This window comes from Protomyctophum bolini (assembly GCF_963924005.1).
Source record: "Protomyctophum bolini genome assembly, chromosome: 11".
Classification (NCBI taxonomy): Eukaryota; Metazoa; Chordata; class Actinopteri; order Myctophiformes; family Myctophidae; genus Protomyctophum; species Protomyctophum bolini.
Genome location: NC_137872.1, coordinates 12,092,769 through 12,108,111, shown reverse-complemented (window position 1 = coordinate 12,108,111; position 15,343 = coordinate 12,092,769). Strand labels below are relative to the sequence as shown.

Below are 15,343 nucleotides of genomic sequence, written 5' to 3'. Positions count from 1 at the left end.
GGCCTTCATCTCTTTTGCTTCAGATATGCCCACTGCCCCCCATCCGTCTCTCTCTCTCTCCCACACGTGCGAGCACAGCGCACGCGACACACACACACACATCTGCGATAAGAGACCCTGAGCCCTGAAGACATATCCTTTCTCTTCTTCACTTGCCATCTTCTCATTCTCTCTCTCTCTGTCGGCTCTCTGCATCCTCATCTAGAGCCCTTCACTTCAAAGCCCTGCTGGGTGGAATGAATACACTGATGCTGCAGCTGTATGGGGATGTGTGTGTGTGTGTGTGTGTGTGTGTGTGTGCTCTTTGCACACACAGGCATGGGTATTAGTTGAATGCATGTTCCATGTGTGTGTATATAGTACATGTGTGTGTATATATACAGTACATGTGTGTGTGCCGCGGCTGCTGCCTATACTGTCATGATTGTCATCCTTTAGGTGCCCTTCTTACTTAAAGCAGCTGTATTTGGCCCAGTCTACTTCGTCATATCCACTTAGAGACTGACATCTACAATATCCTTAGTTTAAAATACCAAAAAGCTCTAATGCGGTTGGACGGAGGTCTTTCTGCTACAAAGTCCAATCCGATTGAAATAATCTTCCTCCATCTCTTAGATCTATTTCATCCTTCAGTCGCTTTAGGACGTCCCTACAGTACATTCACATCTTGACTCACCTTGTTTATGCTTCTAAACTGACCAGCAATGACATAATACGTGATATACACTGATGTATTTGCGCTGTGCCCTTCTTTCCTCTGTTGTTTAACAGCTGACGGGGGTGGTTGGTGAGGTGGGTGGAAGAGGATGAGCAAGATATCTGTCATCTGTGTGTATATACAGTATGTAGCCTATACTATCTGTGTCTGAATCTGCGTGCTGTATGTTTCTACTGTATATGTATTATGTTATTCATGTTATGGGTCCTACCTTGAAAATGTGATGCTGCACCCATGTGAACTGAGCGGTGCAACTATAATAGACCGTTCGGTAAGCACCACTGAACTGTACTGTACTCACTGTACAGTTCTGTACTGTACATTTCTGTTCTGTACAGTACTATTGTAATAGTTATAGAGCACAGTGTGAAGCTCAACAGCGCTACTTGAAGTTATAGGTATTGCAGCTGTTCCTACTCCAAACAGACATACATACATACATACATAGGGACACACAAGGCCAGTCATTGGAGCGGTGTGCACCGCTCAAAAATCTGAATTCCTGTCAGTATCAGGAGCTACTTGTGAACCATGGGAAGAGGCCCCAGCATGTGTGTGTGTGTGTGTGTGTGTGTGTGTGTACCTCTGCTATCTTGTTGAGCCCAGAACTCCTGGTCCTTCTCGCTAATGTCCCGGTTCTCCTCTCTCAGCTCTCTCTGCCACTGCCGCAACTCTTGCACATCCGACCTCTGACCTGCATAACACACGTGCACGAACGTGGGGATGAGCGAGTGACGTCAGGACTTCGGCGCTCTATAGGACTGAATGGTAAGGCAGAACACGGTTGAACGTGCGTCCCACTTCTACAATGGTGACTTGTCTACTGTCGTCATCAACAACACATTAGCTGGAACATCTGAAAAGGCATCATATTCAATATTTCACTGTTTGAACACGGTAGTTAAAGCACATGCATTCTTGTAGATTTTGACAGACAATGACACATATGGATTTATATGGCCTTATCTGACAAATTAACAATACTATTATGACTAGCAATGTACATCACCTTATACACATAGCAGCCATTCAGCATATGCGGCAATGTTACATGTGCCCGAGCTGCAGCACATGATGTGCATACAGTAAATGCCAATAAACATTCATCGATACTGTAATCGTGCAGCAGGTCAATCAATAGTCAACAGTATTGCCTTTAAATTGCTGTCCTAATTAATTAACAGTGGTCCAAATCCCACTGCGGCAAAGAGCACACACAGTCACGCAATCTGTGACGTATATGGAACCAAATGGACCCGCAAGGTTTACGGGTCCATTTGGTTCCATATTTGTACACTTTTAGAGTTACAAATGGATACATTAAGACTGAGGATTTTACTGTGGGTAGAGTTTATTGTGTAGAGCAGATGGGGCACAAACCTACATACCACACCTGGCTGGAGATTGCTTAATCACGCATGTGTGTGTGTGTGTGTGTGTGTGTGTGTGTGTGTGTGTTTGTGTGTGTGTGTGCGTGTGCGTGTGTAAAAGTGCATGTGAGCACTTTCACATGCTCTTGTATTTTATATGGCTCAGTTGGCAGGGTAGTAGGCCTACATAAATGGGTCAAATTTCCTGGCAGATGAATGTTCATAAACTCTGTCTGAATACTTTATATCTGTCCAGTCACTGGGTTGTTTCTGTTGTTTTCTAGTTTCTTGGAAGAAAGCCCTGCTCTCTTTCCATCGACTGCCCTACCTCTGTGTGTGTGTGGTGTGTGTGTGTGTGTGTGTGTGTGTGTGTGTGTGTGTGTGTGTACTTACAGGTGTACACCTGTCAAACGGTAACGCAGGTGTCCTAAGACGGGCTCAGGGAGGGCAGAAACCTCCCGTGGAGCAGAATAGCCCGCCTGATAGACTTTCAGTATGAGTACAGACCGTGAAAGCACGGCCTCACCATCCTTCTGGCTTTTGGGGTTTTAAGCGGGAGGTGTCAGAAAAGGTACCACAGAGGACAGATGTAACGTTTACAACCATTACCATTACATACCGGTAGTCAATGTAGTAGGTACAGTGCAACCTCTGTGGACTATAGCTTGCATACTGTACAAGAAGGCACTATCCCCCGGTGGAATCTACCAACAGCCAACGCTATACTTGACGGTCCCTCCTGTGAACAGCTACTGGGAAGTGAGGCAATAGCCCCGGCGGCCTTCTAGTGGTATGTCCGTCTGCTGTCGGAATAGAAATGGATGGACTTCCAAGCCCATGGGAACAATGACAGTTGTTAACCGTCACTGCTTGCTTTAACAGCAGTGCAAGGCCAAGAACTGTGTTCTCTCTGGTGACCCAGCCTGTATAGGACATATACCCACAGTCCACGGACTGGTTGGTGGAGGGTTTTGACAACTTGGAATGCCCAAAGACGAAGCAGAAATGCTGGCAAAGTATTGTGCCGTCTCTGTTGCCATATATGGCGAAGCCGCCGCTACTTGTGCCCATGGGAGTGCTGAGTGATATGCGTGTTGTATCATGAGGACATACAGGTATGCATGAGTTTGTGAATGTAACCTTTACTGCACCTAAAATATTTGTACTTTCCCTGTGTGGACATAAAGTGTGTGTGTGTGTGTGTGTGTGTGTGTGTGTGTGTGTGTGTGTGTGCATGTGCGTGTGTGTGTGTGTGAGAGAGAGAGAGAGAGAGAGAGAGAGAGAGAGAGAAAGGGTTGGGCCACTGTTGGCTAGAGGTTGTGAATGAATAGAATAGAATACATGCAGAACAACAATACTCTCTCTCGTTCCTCTCATCTTAAATTGTCCTCCCTCAAAGCGGAGGTGTGCCTTCTCCTTCCTTTCCTTCCCTAGGACCCATCGCCTGCCTCCTTCCCTTTCCAGGTCTCCATTCTTCTGCACCTCTCACCCCCTCCTTCTCCTGTTCTCTCTCCCCCCCCCCCCCCCCCCCCTCCCCCCCCCTCCGCCTCCTTAATTCTCTCCGCTCGCCTCCAACTTATTTTTCATCCCCCAGTCCCTCCTTTTGTGGTAGCAGCGCTAGCCTTTACTGTCGCTAGTGTTTAGTGTTATGCCTAAAAGTGGGGCCGTTATATAACGCGCAGCCTGTTGAAAGGGGGCTGTGGTACACATTAAAGTCCTGAATCAAATGGACAAACGAATCAAATGGACCCTTATGGGTCCATTTGATTCCGTTTGAACCCCCTCAGAGTCAAATGAACACTCAGTATTTTAAAGAGTAGGGAGGATAAGGCTATTGGATCAGGGCCACAATAGATAATTTAGCGGGTGTCGGAACACTGCAACAGCCTTTGTGCAGACGGGAGATACAATAGAGATGGAAATGAAGGTTGCGAAATGTGTGCGTTTGTGTGTGTGTTGCCTTTTCCCCCTTGTGCATTTTTCCTTCTGCATGTGCATTTTGTCCGTGTCAGGCAGAAACGTCACCCTATGTCCCTGTTTGCATTTTTATCGCCATCAATGATATCTGATATTCCTTACTGCATTTACATTTGGAAACCGCTCCATGACCCAGGGATCAAACCAACCGTACCATCAAAAAACCATGATGCCATTAACATGCCATCCCCCCCCCCCCCCCTCCAGTCCAAAAAGGATAACAGTGGAGAAAGAAATAACAAAAACATTAGCGTCCAGCATTTTTAAGCATGTCTATTAGCTCAGGTAGTTAGCGGGGGCGAAGTTTCGTTTTTCTTTTGTCTGACTGAGAGCACAGTCTAGCACAGGGAGTGCGGGTTCATGTGTGTGTGTGTGTGTGTGTTTGTATGTGTGCGCGCACGCCTGTGTGCTTATGAGAGCAGAGTGTAGTTGTTTTGCTATAGTCTTCACCTGTTTGTAGTCATCTTTGATAATAACTAGAGAGGTGCCCGTGGGGCCTCTACGGCGATGCCCGTTGGGCACTGGCCTACTTGGAATGATGCAAGTTGGAAATTATGCCCCACCCAGATATTATGTCTATGTCCCTTTTATGCCGGACGTCTTTATTTTTTCCGTTTCACACTAAACCCAAGCGGTTTAGGTTCTAAACACTTATTTGTAACACTTTATAAACGTGTCAGTGTTTAGATTATAAACAGAGCGTGTTTAAAGCGAATATATTCATGTCTAATTCCTCATGGGGGCTCGAGCCCCGCCGCCCCCCCCCCCCCCCCACAGAGTCTACGTCACTGCATGCACGTGACGTCATTAAAATGCCGTACCACCGAAAGAAAAATCACCATTACATCACTGTGTATTACTATTACCTTGTGTTTATCTGGCTTACTGTACATTGCTCAGGATTAGGAACAACTGCTAAATTGTAAATTGTATACTGGCCCTTTCCTTTTTACCTCTACACCAAAACAGCCCATGAACACATTGTGATGTGCTTGCAGATCCAAAGTGTTGGACCAATTGGCTATTTTGGTGCTGGCCTATGTTCACCGAATATTTGCCTTTTATGACATGAACAGAATAGGGATGCTATAGCGTTCTATATGGTTAAAAAGAAAACAAAGATTTGGATGCAGTATCTCAAACAAGTCATGATGCTACACGTGATTTCCAGCGTAGGGACATCAGTGTGTATGTTTGTAGATATTGCTTTAACAGTACAACGGTGTAATAGCACAAATCCATTCTGCTTTATAGGGTGGATCTTCTCAGGAGCATGGGCATATACTGTAGCAGTGGATATTATATGGCTATCCTGCATGTGTAGGCCTCAGTCCTCTGCAATATATCAAATCCAGGAATCGGGGTATGGGTAGGGGATATTAGGGCTAAGTAACGCCCTGGGCCACTGCATGTCCTGACTCCTGAGAGTCTGTGCTACATCTAAGTAATGCCCTGGGCCACTGTATGTCCTGACTCCTGAGAGTCTGTGCTACATCAACATCGGTGCCACTGCACATGGTCCATCACTGACTGTACAGTGGTCAAATCATCTCAGATCACACCACGGCCAACAAAGGGGACCAACTAGGGCATTCCCAAGACCATTCAGCTGGAATCACAGACCCAGTTCCCCTGCTCGCTCTCTGTGCACACATGTGTGTGTGTGTGTGTGTGTGTGTGTGTATGTGTGTGTGTTGGCGCGCGCGTGTGTGTAAAAGATTGTGTGGGCACTTTCACATGCTCTTGTATTTTATATGGCTCGGTTGGCAGGATAGTACAGAAATGGGTCAAATTTCCTGGCAAATGAATGTTGATAAACTCTGTCTGAATCCTTAATTCTCTGTCTTCTGTACAGGCTGGAGAATACTCTCAACACAATGTACCAGTATCCCTCCTCAGACATGGTAGGACTTGTGAGACTCCACTCTGAAAAACTATGATAAGATAACTATAAGATAAGATAAGTCCACTGTTTAGTGTTTAGCTATCGATTGTTAATGTGTGCAGTTTCTGAACGAAGCCAAACTAGTCTAGTGCACCGATGGTCTACAGTACACTGTATGTATGTTTCCTTCGGCCAAATGGAAATAGCAATCTTTACGAATGCATGCTTCACCAATAACAATAAATTATTTCTAGATTTTCAGCACTATGACCTACTGTAAACTCTCAAGACAGATTTTCTATGTCTTTCTTCCCCACTTGGTCTTCTTCCGGACCATACTGTACATCTACAGGAAACAATTAGAAAATTCACCAGCATCTCAAACTTTGCAGGGTTGTAGCTATGAGCAAATGTTCCACACCGTCTTGATCCAATTTTACTCGTTAAGAAGCTCTTCAATAGTATTTCAAACAACAACATCATGAATATATTATATATATATATATCTTCTGGAGAAGTCTAATTTAGAGTTCTACGCAATTACAGATCCATATTATCAAACCTCCTCTTTCGAAGCAAGATACTTGCCCTGACTAAGATAACTGTAGTTAGTAAGACTTAGTGCCGATGCTCATAAAGTATTATGTTTTGGGGCCTTTACTGTTCTAACTAAATGCTTCCACTAGGTGATGTAGTTACAATAAATGGATGACTAATAACTTTCTCAAATTAAATGAGGAAGACAAAAATCGTATTAGTTGGCCCCAAAGGGCTCAAACTCAAAGGAAGAAGAAAACAAAAAACAAGTAAGTAACAAATCAAACCAGAGGTAACAAGCCTAGTTGTTATTTTAGACTCTGATTTGAGTTTGACGTCCCATACAAAGTGTCCAAAATAGCATCATTTCATCTAATATTGCCAAAGAACTACCACTCCAAAAACAAATTCAAGCTTTCATCTCAAGTAGCACTACTGCAATGCATTTTTTACATGACTACTTAAAACGTCTGGTGAAAGGTAAGTGAACACATCACTCCAGTCTCATCTAGACTGGAGATTCACCGTCTACCTTTGTCTTCCAGAGTCCCTGCTGTCTAACAAACTGCAAAACTATAAATTGTTTGCAACCTCGTTAGATATGCACCCTAGCATCCCTAATCTTTGAGACACACATACAGTACAGGTATTTCGGGGCATGGCTGAATCCGCCATTCCATCCTTCATGGGGTAAACAACACACACAGCTTACCTTTGGAAATGCATTACGGAACATACACGTCGTTATATTTTATGAGTTTATTTCAGCATAGCGCAACATAATATGGCGAACTATTATAGTGGAGGTAATTGCAACAACCACCAATCTTGTGCAAAATGAAAACCGGACCGCACAATATTCGAAACTTTCCACGTTTATGCCAATAACCACACAATAACACATCCAGGTTTTTGCCGGGTCAAACAAGGAATCACGTGATGTTGATTCCCTTCCCCTATTCTCTAATACATGGTTTATGTGTAGGCAGAAGAACTGCAGATCTCACAACTCACATTTACGAGTTAGAAATTTAAAAAGATTTAGGCTTAGAAAATGTTAAAATAAGCGCACCAGGGTTTGTAGTTCAATCTAAGCCTCCCACTCTCTTCCCAGCAGCAAGTCTAAAAACTCCCATCGATATCTTAATTGGATGCCCTATTTATTACACTGCTACAGCACTACCATACCTCAGCACAACTGGACTAGAATAGTCTGAATGGTTGCATCGAGATTCGAGATCAGTGCTGTGTGTGCGTGTGTATGGATTATAACTAGGATAAGGAGTGTAAAGGAGATTATGTAATATGTTTAGATCTAGTATCTAGTGTGTGTGTGTGTGTCTCTCTCTCTGCTATGATAGTGAGGCAGTAGACAATAGTGTTGTCTGGGTCAGCGATGTGGACTCGGGTGCAGCCTGTGTTTCCATTTTGGCTCATCTTTAGCCCACAACACATTGCACTGACAGAGCTGAATGAGGCATGGAGAAAAACAGCCCCTTGCTACAAAACACTCCCTCCCTCTGATCCCTCTTGGTCTCGATTTATCTTATACTCTCTCTCTCTCTCGCACACACACACACACACACACACACACACACACACACACACACACACACACACACACACACACACACACACACACACACACACACACACACACACACACACACACACACACACACACACACACACACACACACACACACACACACACACACACACACACACACACACACACACACTGCAGTCGGCGCTGCGTCAGGCAGGTTACATAACAACAGAGACGGAACAAGAGAGAGATGGAGAGAGGAAACAGTAAAAATAAAAAAATAAAAATGCTAACAGAAGAGAACATGGGGAGCGTGTGATGGATGGATTGACAGTAGGAGGTGAGAGAGTAGGAACAGACTGAGGAAAACATTTATTGATGTAAACGCACAATCCACAAGCTGTTGAGTCACAAACAGCCACACGTTTACGTATACATACCAGAGAGAGAAATGGGAGCAGTGTGTGTTTGTGTGTGTGTGACTGTGTGTGTGTGTGTGTGTGTGTGTGTGTGTGTGTGTGTGTGTGTGTGTGTGTGTGTGTGTGTGTGTGTGTGTGTGTGTGTGTGTGTGTGTGTGTGTGTGTGACTGTGTGTGTGACTAGAGTTGTGTCTTTGCTGGGTCTGTTGTCCTGGGCTCAGCGGGATGTTACTGTTACGGTGTGCGTTTACAGCCAGCACAGAACAGAGCAGCAGTGACACACAGCCCAGTGACTCAGTCCCTATCCAAAATATCCTTCAGCCTACCCTCTTATGACGACGGGCCACTGATGCAGGCTGTACCCTGCATCAGTGATCCTCAACCCTGGTCTCTGACCGTGTTCCTGAGCCCCAGATGAATACATAACCTCCCCAATGTCTCTCCCTCTCTGTAGAGTCACCCCTACAGCTACAGTGCATTCAAACAGAGTTAAGGCGGTATTTCTCTCCCTCCCTAGAGAGTCACCTCTACCTCGACACTCAAACAGTTAGTATGAGGTGGTATTTCTCTTGCATCCTAAAAATCCAAGCCTCCTCTCTCTCTCTCTCTCTACACTCAATTCATTTCCGCTTCCCTTCCATTAACCTATGCTTCTATATCCACCCGACCCGTCCATCCAAAAATAGTACAAACATACTCTGAGGTTTATGAAACCGCAGCCTCCCAGTCACCATCCCCCCCCACCCCCAAATCCCCAGTGTTGTGAGGCTGTGATGCCACCATGGTTGTCATCATGTTGTGAACCTCAGTCCAGAGTAAACACTGTGGGGAAGCCAAACAGCTGGCTCAACACTGCTCTCTCGTGGTAGACGCTGGGACCGTTTTGCCTCTACACTATTCTCCTATATGAAGATGAAATGTTGCCCCCTGTTGGAAGACTAAGCTCACATACTGTATACTACACTATTTAATTTTTCAGATCAGTTGAAAGGAACATCATCCTTCATGTGGCTCCAGCAGGCGTTCTTTGCTCAGTAGCTTACACAGCAAGAGGCTTTGTGTGATCTGCACATTTTCCTCGAGGAGGGTGGATAGGAGATGATAGAGAATAGAAAACATTCAACAAACATTTGTTCTGTGATAAAACACCACACCCTTCCCTACATTTTGGTTTGGTGCATCTGTTGTAAGTGTGCCTGTGGGAAAGGCCAATGATATAGCCCCTGTTGGGGTGTGTCACGTGTGTGTGTGTGCGTGTGCGTGTGCGTGTGCGTGTGCGTGTGTGTGTGTGTGTGTGTGTGTGTGCGTGTACAGTATACATAATACTTATATCACAGTACAGAGTGCTTCATTCCATAACACCCACTCAGGAAGGAATTAAGCTCAGCATTACTGATGACATAAAAAAAAGCATCAAATTAAAATGCATGCCAAGTGGGGGAGAAAAAAGAGCTTTTCCAACCCAACAGGGATTATGCAGTGAGCCTGTTACAGAGACGTCACTGTTGGCCAACACTGAACGTGCATCACTGATTGTACTGTGAACTGTCAGCCCCTGCACATAATGTAACACTCCATATCGGATGAGTAGATTCTGGACAGTTTGACCGACTAAATTGTATAATTATGTGAACTGAAAACAGGTCGTTATAATGTTTTAGCGTCATTCTCCCAAAGAATTGGAAAGGATTAATCATCGTTTTCACTGACCTATGACCTTCACAAATACTGAAAATAGCTGATCTGCAACAGCTCCTTTTTTTTTTTTTTTTAATGACCAAAATCTGTACCCAGTGTCTGACTCTTGTTATTGACCATGTCCAGCCTACCTTGTATCCCCTCCAGAACGCCTGGATAAGAAGAGCAGCCTCCTCCTCTGTCAGTAACAGAGATAGAGGGATGGGAGGCCTGGGACTGTGGAGAGACAAGGAGAGACATGTGACCAGAGAGATGGACGATACGTGACTTCATAAGGACATAAAATACAGCTGCAGTTTAGGGAACAAGCCAGTGTCAACCAACTCATGCGGCACTGACCATATTCACATCATATCTTGCCGAGTACTTGGTGGGCATTTGAATATGGTTGTCACACTTTGTCCTAGTGTGAAGGTAGTGTGGGCCCAAAAAAGGCACTGAACCAGCTCAAAAATAGTGAAAGGTACTGAAAACAAGTCTTTTGATGAACAATCAATATGTTTTTTTATTCACCTTGCAGAGTTCACATGAAAGAGTCGTTCCAACAAACAGCATACAAAAAAAGAAGTATATACAGCCCACTGGCCAGATTGGCTCTATCTAGGTCTGCTCTGCACCCTGTGCAATCCTACATTGATCGCCCGGGCAGTGGCAGGTGCTCCTTATAAAGGCTAGGCCCCTCCCATGGACCAAACCAACCCTGGATTCATTCCACAATCATACCAGTGCAATTGATTCCACAATCATACCAGTATACCAGTGCATTCCCAATGTCCAGAGACATCACAATTCATAACATATTTTAGTGTCACATAATATGATTAAAGAGTTCTCTAAACAAACCCTCCCACTGTTGGCATGTTCCCCATACCCCACAGTAGTAGCTCCCTTCAATGAAGTCAACAATCAATTATCAATCAACAAATGCACAATAAATAATGTCAAACTAAACTCATTTTCTGCTAATTCAAACTCTGTTGGTTATCTTCAGTCTCAGTGGCAGGGTGAACTGCCACAATGGTCAATAGCGTGTGTGTCTGTCTATCTGTCTGTCTGTCTGTCTGTCTGACATACTGTACATACTATACTATACATATTCTTGTCACTTACTGTATAGTGAGCCAGTGCTTGACAAAAGGGATGTCCTGGAGTTCCACAGGGCTCTGCCCTTTCCTGTGGGAGCTGTGGCTATGGGATGAATAAAGACAACACAACAATAGAGGTTTTTGGATCAGATATTGATTCCAATATTGGGTTGTGAAAAATGTTAAATTACGAATATAACTGGAATATAACGTTTTCTTCCATGGATGAATAATTTCATATTTCAAACAATGATTTAGCAATAAGCAGATATCGGCCCACGCGGGTACATTGGTGATTTAAAAGAAGTGCAGGACTTACTTGTACAACCACTCGGTAAGGAAATCACATGGATTGAATGCTGTTCTTCTCCTCTGAGTGAAACCAGAAGGAAAGTATTCAAAGCACTGTCATATGCAACTATTCAATACAGTCTTCAGTGTACAAATTACAGCGTTAACTGAGATTAACTGTGATTACTGTATACTGTTCTCTTTTTTTACTTACTTTTACTAATAGTAAAAGTGATTGACTAGACAACAAACAGATAAATGTCCAACAATTAGTAGGCATTATAATCTGAATGTAATACAAAACAATAAGAGTGTTTTATTCTGCAGCAACACAGTGGGTCAGTCAGTTAGTTAATTGGACAGATCATGTGCACAGTCAGGGAACAGTTAGTTGAACAGGTCATGTGCACAGGGAACAGTTACGTAGTTGAACAGGTCATGTGCACAGTCAGGGAACAGTTTGTTGGACAGGTCATGTGCCCAGTCAGGGAACAGTTTGTTGGACAAGTCATGTGCACAGTCAGGGAACAGTTAGTTGGACAGGTCATGTGCACAGTCAGGGAACAGTTAGTTGGACCGGTCATGTGCACAGTCAGGGAACAGTTAGTTGGACCGGTCATGTGCACAGTCAGGGAACAGTTTGTTGGACAGGTCATGTGCCCAGTCAGGGAACAGTTTGTTGGACAAGTCATGTGCACAGTCAGGGAACAGTTAGTTGGACAGGTCATGTGCCCAGTCAGGGAACAGTTTGTTGGACAAGTCATGTGCACAGTCAGGGAACAGTTAGTTGGACAGGTCATGTGCACAGTCAGGGAACAGTTAGTTGGACCGGTCATGTGCACAGTCAGGGAACAGTTAGTTGGACAGGTCATAGTATACTATATGTGTACAGGGGACAGTACTGACCTGGAAACACTGCTGTAGCTCAGCCTCTTTCAACATGGCTTCCAACCCAGGCAGCAACACTGGAAACACACTCTCCTCCAAATACCTGGTGATCGGACCTAAAATGCACACACAGACACGTGGCAACTTATCAATTAATTGGCTGCCGTAGTCACCTATCTTTCTGATTGGCTGAGATTTCTGAGATTGGCATCTCTAGGCAACCAGACACTTTTTGCCTCTAGCCGACCTCTCAGCCAATGGGATAGCATTGCATTGCAGCCAGCAAGTTGCAACAACCCACTACTGCCACTAGTAGTTACTTCACCCACAATCCTGCAGATATAATAACGCAGCGGTAATTATGACTACAGTATGTCACCATTCTTGTTTTTACATGTGTGCTCATGTATCCACGTGTAATTTAGATAGAATATTATGCAGACATAGCATTCTAGAAGTGTTCTTACTGTATAGTCTCATTGTACAGATATTCAACGGTTATACGGATGTTGGTTATTAGCTTACTTATTATCCTTTTTTTATGTTTTTTTTGTGGCTTTCGCCTTTATTTTATATTTTTTATGGAGGGACAGACAGTAGGCTGACTATGGGGAATGGGGAGAGAGATGGGGGGAAGACATGCAGTAAAGGCCGTCGGGATCGGGAGTCGAACCCGCGGCACACTACCAGATTGGATTAACAGCCAAGGTGCCTGGACCATTGAGCCATGGCCCAGGCCTACTTATTACCCTTGATGACTATTTCTATGCATTTGATGTATTGCCTTGTGTTGTTCTTGCTTACTGTAAATCGCTCTGGATTAAGAGCGTCTACTAAATGCCTAAATTGTAAATTACCATGCCCCCCAGGGCCCGCACCTTGGCCACCTTGGCCATGATATGAGTGCTGCTGCACACACTCTATTATTATTTATTAGGACGCAGAGTAAGAAACCATTGTTATACATTGGTCATCACACAAGGAATAGTAAAACAGCCGATCTACAGACTCAACACGTTGCGAGCTTAGAGATCGGCTATTTTGGATTATTCTGAAAATGTTTGCTTATGATGACGTGCTTATGATGACGATGTCCAAATAGTGAAGCCAGTGTTGGTGGTTAAATTAACATTTTCATGTTTGTTATCTCTTAACATTTTTATACACAGCTGAGGTTAAGTAGCCTATCCAACAGAGCCTTGGTGATGTAATTAAACTTACGTTCCTGGAGTTGTGGTGGGGTCATGATGTCTGCCGCCACAGGGGGGCGATTGTGACTTGCTGTAGGTGGGCGTTTTTCCAAGATGGAGTGGCCAGCCAGAGCAGGGTGGCAAAGCAGAGGGTCAAAGCTCTCCAAGGGGTTATCATCCACAAAGACCTGATGAGACAAATGACCATCACATGAGGATTTCACTGGCTCCCCATCAAACACCATCACATGAGGATTTCACTGGCTCCCCATCAAACACCATCACATGAGGATTTCACTGGCTCCCCATCAAACAAATCTGATGAGATCAATGACCATCACATGAGGATTTCACTGGCTCCCCATCAAACATCACATGACCAATGACCATCACATGAGGATTTCACTGGCTCCCCATCAAACAAACCTGATGAGACCAATGACCATCACATGAGGATTTCACTGGCTCCTCATCAAACACCATCACATGAGGATTTCACTGGATTTCACCCCATCAAACAAAGAATCCATTACACAACCTACGAGGCACTCAATGAATAGAGAGTATGCGTGTGACATCATCATCATCATCATCATACCCGGCCGGAAGTTATGCGGGAATTCGCCTACTGAGTGCCAAAAAAAACTACTTTCTGGCCTTGACAGCCCATACAACCAAACGGAAAAGTCCTATCTGATTGCATTAAACAACATTAAACGACCTTAAACTCACTTTGCCACTGACTTCATGCATGCGCATACACTCTATAATCTGCTTCCCTCAGATCCAGTGAAGCCAATCTCCTGGAGGTCCCCAAGGCCAAGTGCCATACCTGGGGGGACACCCCCCAACAACTCAGACTGCCAAGGACGACTTTTGACGAGGTATTAGTTTATTATTCATTATGAAAGCCATCTAAACGTATTATTATGCGATTTGCTTGTGGTTGCTAATGCTATAGCGGTAAACAGGTCCGTCAATATGCCGACGGTCCATTGGTCCGATCGACAACCTACCTCAAACCCTCACCTTAACCCTAACCTCCCCCGGGGCAGACACCTAAACCTAACCACCCACCCTCTCCCGACCCCCAGCGCACCTCGGACCAATGCTCCTTCGGATCATAGGGTGCTTCCCATGGTAAACAGGGCCCATTACCAAGATGGACGCTCCATAGACTTCTGTGATAATTACAGCAATCTTTTTGATTATGGTTTGTCTGACGTATGTTACATGTGACATGTTTTTATTTAATGATCAATAAAGATATCAATTACTGTCTCTGAGAGCCAACCATCTCAGAGTTACATGAACACTGAGGTTTTACTGTGTATACCGGTAATCATGCAATAATAAACCTACCTTAGCTGTAGTCAGTCCATAGAAAACTGGGGTGTGTTTGCTGGCACTGTACTGCGAAACCTGAGTGCTCACAGAACCACAGTCTGTCCATGAATCGTCTGGAGGAGGACTTGGCTGTTCGGCTTCATACTCTTCAAAGTGATAGGATAGCAGCAATAGCATTATCACAATGTTCAGCCGTTTTATTTATGGTAATATAAGTTGTTCGCCTTACCTTCACACACTTCTTGCCACAAGGATTTCTTAGCGCCGATGATCTTTGCCATTTTCAGCTCAATTGAAGTTGCCATGGACGCACTGCTTACCCAGGAAGACAACATTCAACGGTTTGCTAGAAGAGCAGAGAGCAATATGACCAGAAGAGGTCGCTGTTGG

General features: G+C 44.4%; 1 protein-coding gene across 1 annotated transcript in view; it reads right to left on the bottom strand.

The window, feature by feature from the left end:
• The window catches only part of iqck (IQ motif containing K), a gene marked incomplete at its 3' end in the record, with an annotated part of 20,323 nt that extends 5,037 nt beyond the window's left edge, over positions 1 to 15,286 (bottom strand). Inside the window, exons 1-8 of the mRNA XM_080775010.1 lie at positions 15,183 to 15,286; positions 14,969 to 15,099; positions 13,638 to 13,794; positions 12,435 to 12,532; positions 11,557 to 11,609; positions 11,263 to 11,340; positions 10,280 to 10,368; positions 1,302 to 1,412 (exon numbers count right to left, since the gene is read on the bottom strand). Of these exons, the coding sequence (XP_080631136.1) occupies positions 1,302 to 1,412; positions 10,280 to 10,368; positions 11,263 to 11,340; positions 11,557 to 11,609; positions 12,435 to 12,532; positions 13,638 to 13,794; positions 14,969 to 15,099; positions 15,183 to 15,258 (793 nt within the window). The 5' untranslated portion in view covers positions 15,259 to 15,286. The remainder of the gene's footprint in view (positions 1 to 1,301; positions 1,413 to 10,279; positions 10,369 to 11,262; positions 11,341 to 11,556; positions 11,610 to 12,434; positions 12,533 to 13,637; positions 13,795 to 14,968; positions 15,100 to 15,182) is intronic.
• Positions 15,287 to 15,343: the final 57 nt, after the last annotated feature.